At 37.8% G+C, this 11,189-nt stretch overlaps 1 protein-coding gene and 1 non-coding gene across 2 annotated transcripts; both read left to right on the top strand.

Moving 5' to 3' along the window:
- Window positions 1-5,100: 5,100 nt before the first annotated feature.
- On the top strand, window positions 5,101-10,819 carry LOC143645297 (olfactory receptor 4C13-like). The gene is made up of 4 exons (XM_077114800.1): window positions 5,101-5,126; window positions 7,828-8,717; window positions 9,688-9,741; window positions 10,632-10,819. The coding sequence occupies exons 1-4, from the start codon at window positions 5,101-5,103 to the stop codon at window positions 10,817-10,819; spliced, it is 1,158 nt and encodes a 385-aa protein (XP_076970915.1).
- LOC143645397 (U6 spliceosomal RNA) lies at window positions 9,787-9,889 on the top strand. The gene has a single exon (XR_013157107.1). It is a non-coding gene; the product is annotated as a U6 spliceosomal RNA (small nuclear RNA).
- Window positions 10,820-11,189: the final 370 nt, after the last annotated feature.

Raw genomic sequence — 11,189 nt, 5'->3', positions numbered from 1 at the left:
TACTGCAGAGAGGGCTATTATGGTAGGAAAGGCCAAGTGGAAGCCATTAGAACTGTCTTACCTAGCAAATGGTAAATCAAAAGCAATACCAGATTTCTGGAGGGATTGCAGAGATTACTCCCACTCTGAAGGACTTGAAGGATGAAAGGGTGGTGATTCCAACCATATCCCCATTTAACTCTCCTATTTGGCCTGTGCAGAAAGCAGATGGATCTTGGATGATGACAGTGGATTATAATAAACAACCAGGTGGTAACTCCAATTGCAGCTGCTGTTCCAGATGTGGTATCATTGCTTGAGCAAATCAACACATCCCCTGGTGCCTGCTATGAAGCTACTGATCTGGCAAATGCTTCATTCTTAATGGCTTGACCACCAGAAACATTTTGCTTTCAGCTGGCAAGTTCAGCAATATACTTTCACTGCCCTATCTCAGAGGTATATCAATTCTCCAGCCCTATGTCATAATCTCACCTGCAGGGACCTTGATCTTTCTGACTCCCACAAGACATCAGACTGGTCCATTATATTTATGATATCATGTTGAGTAGAACTAGTGAGCAAGAAGTAGCAAACACTCCATACTTATTGGTAAGGCAAATGCATGTCAGAGGATAAGAGATAAATCCAACAAAAATACAGGGGCCCTCCTTCTTAGTGAAATTTCTAGGTGTCCAGGGGTGTGGTGCATGTTGATATATCCCTTCTAAGGTGAAGGATAAGTCACTGCATTTGGCCACAAATACGACAAAAAAAGAGGCACAAATACCTAGTTTGGTCTCTGAATTTGGGTGACAACATATTCCTCATTTGGGTGTACTAATCTGGCCCATTTATCGAGTGACCAGAAAAGCAGACAATTTTGAGTGGAGACCTGAACAAGAAGAACTTCTGCGACAGGTCCAGGCTGCTGTACAAGCTGCTCTGCCACATGGAACATATAATCCAGCAGATCAAATGGGGCTAGAAGTGTCAATGGCAAATAGAGATGATGTCTGAAGCCTTTGGCAAGCCCCTATAGAAGAATCACAACACAGATCCTTAGGATTTTGGGAAAAAAGCCTTACTATCAGCTGCAGATAATTACTCTAAGTTTGAGAAACAGCTTTTGGCCTGCTACTGGGCCTTAGTAGAGGCAGAATGCTTAACCATGGTCTACAAAGTTACCATGAGACCCAACTTGCTTATCATGAGCTGGGTGTTGTCTGACCCACCAAACCATAAACCATAAAGATAGAGGGCAGAAGCACTCTATCATAAAATGGAAATGGTATCTATGAGATAGGGCTAGAGCAGGTCCTGAAGACACAAGTAATTTACATGAGGAAGTGGCCCAAATGTCCATGGTCTCCACTCCTGCCACATTACCTTCTCTTTCCCAGACCATAGCCTCTTGGGGAGTTCCTTACACTACGTTGACTGAGGAAAAGAAAATTGAGACCTTGTTTTACAGATGGTTCTGCATTATGTGCAGGTACCACCCAAAAGTGGACAGAGGCAGCACCATCACCCTTTTCTGGGATGCCCCTGATGGAGAGTGGTGAGGGGAAACCCTCCCAGTGGGCAGAACTTTGAGCAGTGCACCTGGTGGTTCATTTTGCTTGGAAGAAGAACTGGTCAGAGGTGGATTTATATACTTACTCGTAGACTATTGCTAATTGTTTGACTGAATGGTCAGGGAGTTGGGAATTGTATGATTGGAAAATTGGTGACAAAGAGGTCTGGGGAAGAGGTATGTGGATAAACCTTTCTAAGTGGGCCAAAAACATGAAAGTGTTTGTGTCCCATGTGAATGCACACCAGAGGGTGACTTCAGCAGAGTAAGGTTTAAGAATCAACTGGATAAGATGACCCGTTCTGTGGATACGGGTCTCTTTCCCAAGCAACTACTGTAATTGCCCAATGGGCGCATGAACAAAGTGGTCATGGTAGTAGGGATGGAGGTTATGCGTGGGCTCAGCAACATGGACTTCCACTCACCAAGGCTGACCTGGTCACAGCCACTGCAGAGTGTCCAATCTGCCAGTAGCAGAGATCCACACTCAGCCTCTGATACGGCACCATTCCCCGAGGTGACCAGCCAGCTACATGGTGGCAAGTTGATTACATTGGAACACTCCCTTTATGGCATGGGAAAGAGAAGGTAATGTAGCAGGAGTGGAGACCATGGGCATTTGGGCCACTTCCTCATGTAAATTTGTTCTAACTGGACTAGACACATACTCTGGATATGGGTTTGCTTTCCCTGCATGCAATGCTTCTGTCAAAACTACCAACTGTGGGCTTACAAAATGCCTTATTCATCATCATGGTATTTCCCACAACATTGCTTCTGATCAAGAAGCCCACTTCACAGCAAATAAAGTGTGGGAATGGACACATGCTCATGGAGTTCTCAGGTTTTACCATGTTCCCCATCATCCAGTGGCAGCTGGATTGACAGAACAGCAGAATGACCTTTTGAAAACTCAATTATGGTTCAACTAAGTGGCAATACCTTGCAGGGCTGGGTGATATTCTCCCAGAAGCTTTGTGTGATCTGAACCAGCATCCACTCTATGGTGCTGTGTCTCCCATAGCCAGAACCCATAGGTTCAGGAACCAACGGGGTGGAAACAAGAGTGGCACCACTTACTATTACCCTAGTGATCCACCAGGAAAATTTTTGCTTCCTGTCCCTGCTACCCTGACCTCTGCTTGCCTACAGGTTTTAGTTCCAAAAGGAGGAGTGCTTCCACCAGGAGAAACAACAGTGATTCCATTCAACTGAAATCTAAAACTGCCACTTGGTCACTTGGGGCTACTCATGCCACTGTATCAACAAGCCAAGAAGGTATTATTTTACTGGCTGATGTGACTGACCCTGACTATCAGGGGAAATAGGACTGCAACTACACAATGGACGTAAAGAAGAGTTTTTCTGAAATATAGGAGATCTCCTACAGTGTCTTTAAAACTACCATGCCCTGTGATTAAAATCAATGGAAAACTGGAACAATCCAGGCAGGACTACCAATGACTCTGAAATTTCAGGAATGAAGGTTTGGGTCACCACACAAGGCAAAGAACCATGGCCAGCTGAAGTGCTTTCTGAGGGTAAAGGGAACATGGAATGGGTAGTGGAAGAAGGTAGTGATAAATATGAACTATGACCACCTGATCAGTCATAGAACTGAGGACTGTAATGCTGTTTTGCTCATGTTATACTATTTAAGTCGTAAAATATCAAGTTTAAGAGTGAATATTATCCAAGGACTTGCACCCTATTCTGGAGAGATTTGATATGTTTCTGATTGTACGTGGAACAGTTGAGTATTGTTAGGTGAGGAGAAAATGTGTCTGTGTTGTTTTCTATTTAGAGAGTAAGTGTTGTTTAAGGTGGTGTGTATAGCTGCCAAGTTGACAAGAGGTGTACTGTAATAGTCAGGTTCATGTGTCAACTTGGCCAGGTGATGGTGTCCAGTGGTACTGTCAGGTAAGTGCTGGCCCATCTGTTGCTATGAGGATATTTCATGGACTTAAATCATGGTCATGTTGGCTGCATCCACAGCTGATTTAGCTAAGAGGAATGTCTTCTGCATAAGTGTTGCTTAATCTAATTATCAGAAGGCTTTAAAGGAGGATTCAAAAGAGACAATCACTTTTCCTGCTTCAGCCAGCCAGCCTTTGCTGATAGCCCATTTAAGAACCTTATTGGAGTTAACAGCTTGTGGCTTTCCCAACAGATCTAGAACCCTTACATCCCCCACAGTTGCCGAGCCAGCCTCTCCTGAGAGTTCATTAAGTACCTTCATCAGAGTTGCAGCCTGCCCTACAGACCTTGGACTCTATGTCTTCACGGTTACATGAGACACTTTTATAAAGTTTATATTTAAGGATATATCCTGCTGATTCTGTTTCTCTAGAGAACCCTAGCTAATACAGGCATATGCTTAAGATTTACAACCAATTTCACACTTAATGGTGAATACATTCCCTCTAAGACTGATATCATGATAAGAATGTCTACTCTCAATTTTTCTATTCAAGATTGTACCAGAGGTTCTGACCTTTATAATAAAGTAAAAGAAAGAGATAAATGACATAGACTTTGGAAATGAAGATACAAAATTGTAAAATTTGTTTGCAGATTGCATGATTTTTCACAAGAAATTACTAAAAGCTTTAAAAACACTAAGAGACACAGTCAGTGAATTTAGTAAGGTCACAGGACACAAAGTCAAAATAGTAAAATTGATTGTATAATGACAGGCAAAAAAACAGATTACAAATGTAATGAGAAGGAAAATGTTATGTCTAATACTGATAGTTAACATAAAATATTAGAAGCAAATTTAAAATATATATATACAAGTAGTATGTATGAAAACTAGAAAACACTTCTGAGAGAAACTAAAAGCATAAATAATGGAGACATGTATCAAGTTGAAGACTTTGAAGACTCATTATTTTTACCGTATCTGTTTTATAGAATAAATGCAATTCTATTTAAAAACCCACAGAATTATTGGAGAAAATTGTAAGTTTATTTTGATATTTATACAGAAATTTAAAGAATCTAGAATATCAAATCACATTCCAAAGAAGAACACAGTTGGAGTAATTTATTTACCTAATTTCAAGATTTCCTGTGAAGCTCCAATAATAAAAACTGTGGCATTGACTAGAGGGTAATTATACAGATAGGCAGAACAGAATGAATAACCCCAAAACAGAGTCAAATATAAGGTTTTTTTTCACACAAATGTCAAAGTAAATCAACAAGAAAGAATAGACTTTGTGATTAATTTTGCTGGATCAACTGGCTACCCACAGGAAAACTATGGACCTTAAACATAATCACACAAAATAGACAAAATCAACTCAAATTTCATCAGATACCCTTATATTAAAGCTAAAACTATAGAAATTATAGAAGAATTTTGTATGACATTAAAGTAGACTACTATTTATTTTATGATACAGTAAGCATAAATTATAAGAAAAAGATGAAAATTAGACTTTGTCAAAATTTTGAAACTTCTGATCATCAGATAACACTTTATTAAAAGTGAAAATGCAACCCACAGACTTACAGATAATTATACTTATATCGCATACATGACAAATGAACTACATAAATATATGTATAAAACTTTCAATTCATTCATAGAGTTCCCAGATTCCCCATTTGTGAAATGAATAAACTACTTGAACATAAAATAAACAAATTATGGTATAGAGCTAGTCACTAAGAACATGAAAAAATTTATCACTACATACCCCCAAAATTGACTCAAAGGGAAAAAGAAAGACAAAAACTAAATATATAAAGTGATTATATATATAAACTCTATATATTTAGCTTATGTATAAATATATAAACTAAATATATAGAATTCCAGTGAACTAACTAACTAAAGTTAGCTCCAGAGGTAACTTTGATCTGCAGTATTTAGGTATTTCTGGCTACTTCTGAAGCCCTATGGTAAAATGTGAAAAACAATGTTAGGAAAAACAACGTGCTTTGAAATAGCTGCCAGTATTTTTATGCTATCACTGATCTAGCTCTCAAGTGTCAATAGTGGGTGTCCAGAAAAGTTTGAGACTAATCAGAAACAGAAGGTCCTTCTGTGACGTGAGTCAACAGGAAAAATGATACTGGAATTATATCACCCTGCTATTTGTGTAGCATTCAGCTTTCTCAATATCCAGAGGTTCATAGAATGAGGACGCTCTCACTTGGTTAAGTTTCCAAGTGCAGGAAATACAATTCCCATTAATGAATGGACGTTTTTTCAAATGTGACTCACCAAAATACCTGTTTCTAGTGCAGAGGCTTTCCATCAAAAGAGTTAATTAATTCCTGGGAGAGCAAGCAACAGCCACAAGACCAGATCTCTGAACCTTTATATATCTAGTATATAAAGGAAAACTTTAAATATCTAGTCAGTACAAGGTGACAATGTTTTGCTGTTGGTCACATCCCCAGAGCAAGATTCATCATGAGCAGAGTGGTACATAAATGTGTTTCCACCTCTTGTCCTGCAGAAGAGCCACCCATATATAAAAGGTCAGTTCTCCATAGTGTTTCAGGTGAATCCATTCAAAATTAAAAACCCAGATTTTAGGGGAAAGGTTTTCCAGGATTTAGGTTAAGAGAAATGACTAACACTCTTAAGAATACTTTCTTAACACTGTTGATTGGAGTTAACTTTTCAAATGTGTGACATCTTCACACTGAAAGTTATTTATCTTAAGAGGAGGTCAGATTGAAAATGGTATTGGTTGTGAATACGCCACAAACTTCATTAAAATCATGTATAAAGACTACTAAGGAATTTTTTCAATAGTGCTGACTCTTATTAAAGATTATTTTCCATATATACAAGTCATACTTTTCAACAGTTTTCAAATATAGTAATAGAGTACTTCTTCTCCATTCCAATCCTTCAAAAGATCTTAACTATCATTACCTTCATTTAACATGTAAAAATATTGCGACTCATAGAGGATATGCAATTTCTAGCACTGTAATCAAGATCTCTGACTTCTGTTGCGGAACTTTAATCTTGAGCAAATCTCCGTTATATCAATACTGATCATAAGGATGGAAACAATATTTTAAAACAACATGACAGACACAAATAGGAATAGGATACAACATAAAAATCAGCTAAGTTTAGCACAACCAAAAGCATGAAGATTCATGGGATTGACTGTACTGCTCTATTATACATGATGTGAGACAGCAAGGAATGTATCCTAGGTACATTTACCCTAGATAAAAAGAAATTGCAGATGGAAGAACTAGGATTTTAGCTGGTCTTTCTGATTCTAAACCAATACACTTAGCCACTGTGACAGTCATCTCCAGCACTTTGCACAAGTCTGTAAGGAGGACCACCAAGGGAGATAGAGACAGGGAGGGGAGATTGGAGATGGAGGGAGAGGCCAGGACTAAAATTTAAGGGTCCCTTCAATGGAAGAGCAACCACATTTAAAACATCCAAGATGCATATTATGTGTGTGTATATATATATATATATACATATGTATGTGTATATATGTATATTCACCGAGGAACACAGATCCATAAGAGTACCAGAATAATAATATTATGGCAATATGAAAAGTAGATTGCTATTTGGTATTGCTTGTTATAATAATATGAGTATGCATGAACAAAAAAATATTATGAGTGCTTCACAACAGACTTTTTTATCCTTTCTTGCATTATCATGACCCTATTATTCTTTATGTCAACTGTAATGAATAGTCTCCTAACTAGTTTCTCTGTCTCTGACTTCCACCTCCTTTCTAAATCTTGGCCCATTCTTCCTTCAAGACACACAAAGGTCTTAATAATACCCCAATAACCCAATATTTCCCTTTCCCCAGATAATTTTACATCCTTCTACTCATATTCCATTCATCTTCCATAGTTTTCCATTTTCTACACTTTGAACAGTACATTCCTTAGCTTTATACTTATTGACTTTACATGCATATTCTACTTACATTTTCAGGGTTATATGCAAATATATACACTCACCACCACTTATAAATTAGCCTACTAGACACCAATGAGCACAGGTGATGTAAATTATTTGTTTACAAAATTTCTTCATATATAGAATTTCATATGGGAAGTAGTTTTAGCAAGCTCCAATAAATCATAAACTTTTTCTGCCATGTTGAAAAAAACTCATGAGAACTGATAAATCAATAGAATCCTGACATTACTTTTTCTTATAATGAGGAAGTTTAATAAATTCAAACCTGCATTAATAAAAACTTTTTTTCAGGTAATGTAATTAAATGCCTCATGAAATTCATGGAGACTAGAAACAACGTGACAGAGTTTGTACTACTGGGGCTTACAGACAATCCAAAAATGCAGGAAATCATATTTGCTGTGTTTCTTTTCATCTACATCACTGCTGTGGTAGGAAACGTGGTCATTGTGGTAGCCATCATTGCCAGCCCACTGTTGGGTTCCCCCATGTACTATTTCCTGGCCTATCTCTCCTTTATAGATGCTTGCTATTCCTCAGTCAATACTCCAAAACTAATCATAGATTCACTCCATGAAAAGAAAACCATCCCATTCAATGGATGTATGACCCAAGTCTTTGGGGAACATTTCTTTGGAGGTGCTGAGGTCATCCTGCTTACTGTGATGGCCTATGACCGCTATGTGGCCATCTGCAAGCCCTTGCACTATGCAACCATCATGAACCGGCGGTTGTGCAGCCTGCTCGTGGGAGTGTCATGGCTGGGAGGTTTTATTCATGCAGCCATACAGATCCTCTTCACGTTCAAATTACCTTTCTGTGGCCCTAACATCATAGATCACTTCATGTGTGACCTGAACCCTCTGCTCAATCTTGCCTGCACTGACACCCACACTCTAGGGCTTTTTGTAGCTGCCAACAGTGGGTTCCTCTGCTTGTTAAACTTCCTCCTCCTGCTGGTCTCCTATGTGGTCATCTTGTACTCCCTAAGGAACCACAGCTTGGAGGGGAGACGCAAAGCCCTGTCCACCTGTGTATCCCACATCACAGTGGTCGTCTTGTTTTTTGTGCCCTGCATATTTGTGTACATGAGACCTGCAACTACTCTACCCGTTGATAAAGCAGTTGCTGTATTCTACACCCTCATAACTCCCATGTTAAATCCCTTAATTTATACCTTAAGAAACGACCAGATGAAAAATGCTATGAGGAAACTGTTTGGTAAGAAAGCTGGTCCAGATGACTTCTAAATGTTTTTAGGTCCCAACAGAATTTCAACTAAGTAAAGGATCAAAAGTATATTTGGTGGTGAATGCACAACTCTGGGATTATACCAGGGTTTATATGGTATATGAATAAAACCATTTTTAAAAAAAAGTATATCATTTTTTATATCAAAAGTTTGATATACTTTTATATCAAAGTATATACAAGAAATGCTTGTGGGAGAATGAAAAACTAATTGCTTCAAAGCATCAAAGGAAGCAGAAATGAGTGCAAGGAATGGGAGAAAAACCAACTGAGGACCTCATGTTTCTTTGCTTATTTGGAAAATTGAACTAAATTTTGGGCTTAGTTTTATAGACTTCATCAAAATGTATGGATTCATAAACTTTCCATCATAAAAAATCAAAGAATTAATAAAATATATTGGTATTGAAAAACATATAACAATCCAAAGAGTTACACTCTGCTACCATCCCCATTTTACCTAACAGGAAACTGACAGAAAGGGGAACATAACAATACAGATGCATTTTTTGATAGATTTCACAGCCATGCTCTAACTGCTATGAGATTCTTCCAGGCAGTGATGAAAGAAATGGTAAATAATTATAACAGCAAGTGTTGAGCCAGGGGCTCTGCTGGATATGTTGTATATATTCTATCATTATGTTGAGATAAAAATTCATTAATTTTCAATTAATAACTGCTTATTTTCATATATCACAGTACATACTCAGGAATATAATTTTCTGCAACATCATTGTGACAAACTGTAATTCATGGCTATAAAAACAATGGACATTTAATCTCTGAGTGATAAGTAATGAGATTTTCCCATGTGTCCAACGTTCTTCTGGGATTCAGAACAAATTTGTATTGCTCATTTAACCCAGCTTATGTTAATAGCCCCAAATAAAGAATGATGATTACTTGTCAGTGAGATGCAATTATTTTTTCAAAGTAGCACAGCAGGTGGTACACAACAATCACTGGATGAATGTACACAAGTATAGACCATGTGAATAAATTACATAAAATACAAAGCATAAAAGTAGGATGGAAGGTGCTCACTTCAGCAGCACTTTTACTAAGCTCGGAATGTTACAGAGATTACATGGCCTCTGTGCAAAAATGACTCCCAGATTTGTGAAGTGTGCTATATTTTGGAATGATGGATGTATTTTGGTAATGGATGGTGGTGATGGTAGTACAGCATTGTGAGTGTAATTAATAACCCTGAAATATATATCTGAATGTGATTAAAAGGGGAAAGATTAGATTGCATATATGGTAACAAAATACATTTTTAAATAAAATCCGTAGAATGACACTACACAAGTAGTTAACCCTAAATTAAACTGTGGGCTATAGTTAATAGTACAGTTATAAAAATGTGCTATCATCAATTGTGAAACAATGTTCCACACCAATGAAAGGTGTTAATAGAGTGGTGTAAGGAAAGTCTGTATTTTATGTACAATAATTCTGTAAAACTACATTTTCTCTAATAAAGAAAAAAATAATATGAAGTTATAGGAATTATTTCCTACATTTATCTCACCCAGATTCTAAAGAGAATTTTAGCTAACTCTCATTGGGTAATCACAATTTTCATCTACTCTTGCTTAAACTCAGAAGTGCTGAAGAAATTTAAAAAAGATTCCTGGCATATGAGCAAATGGTTTAACTTGCTATATTATAAGCTGTCAGCAAGGCTTCATTATCTTGTGAATGTGAATTATTTATATTTCTCTCTTAATCAGTTTAATTTTTGGTAGCATTTCATTATTAAATGCTGTTTTGAACTAACGCATGGTTTTGTCTGCACATAAATCAATTCTGAAGTGACTATTTCCCAATCCTTCCTTCCTTTCTTCACTAAGAAACAAATATTTTGAGCACTATCAGGTCCTGTGATAGTGCTGGGCTTCAGCGGTGAAAATAAAAAGAAGCTTAGATCCTTAGATCTTCCCCCACTGCCCATCTTCAAAGCTTATAGTGTGCTGGTGGACTCCCAGAAGAGAGCAGGAATTGCAGGGGCATTGGCTGCTATGGAAGCACCTGGGAGTGATGTCAGCAAAGTTGGGAAAGTGTGAGCAAAAACCTCCTAGACAAAAGTTACAGAGCACGGGACCTGAGAGATGCAAACGAGTCTGCGTGGTTAGCAGGCATGAGGTTGTGGTGAAAGCATTCCTAGGAGACAGAATATATAACAAAATATTGATTGAATCCCTATTGTGCTCCAAGCACTGTCTATGCACTGAGAGTGTGAAAGGATAACTAGCAGGGCGTGAACCCGGAGAGACATGAATGGTGAAGCTCAAGAAGAGTCTTACAGTGATATTGAGACTTGAGGCTAAGGACAATGTGAAAAGTATAGAAAGGTCTATAAAGAGTGATACATTAAATCCTGAGTGTTAAAATAATTTTAGCTATATTGTGGGTAAAAGACTTGAAGTAGGAGAA

The sequence above is a fragment of the Tamandua tetradactyla genome, chromosome 8 (genome assembly GCF_023851605.1).
Source record: "Tamandua tetradactyla isolate mTamTet1 chromosome 8, mTamTet1.pri, whole genome shotgun sequence".
In the NCBI taxonomy this organism is placed as follows: domain Eukaryota; kingdom Metazoa; phylum Chordata; class Mammalia; order Pilosa; family Myrmecophagidae; genus Tamandua; species Tamandua tetradactyla.
Note: the sequence above shows the minus strand (reverse complement) of the source record. Positions and strands in the feature narration are given on the sequence as shown.

Excerpts from the sequence above, each read along its gene's own strand:
- LOC143645297 (XM_077114800.1), top strand. The coding sequence starts at position 5,101 with ATGACAAATGAACTACATAAATATAT. Across the intron at positions 5,127-7,827 it reads AATGAACTACATAAATATAT|AAACAACGTGACAGAGTTTG; the intron begins GTATAAAACTTT and ends CATGGAGACTAG. Across the intron at positions 9,742-10,631 it reads TGTACACAAGTATAGACCAT|GTCCTGTGATAGTGCTGGGC; the intron begins GTGAATAAATTA and ends GAGCACTATCAG.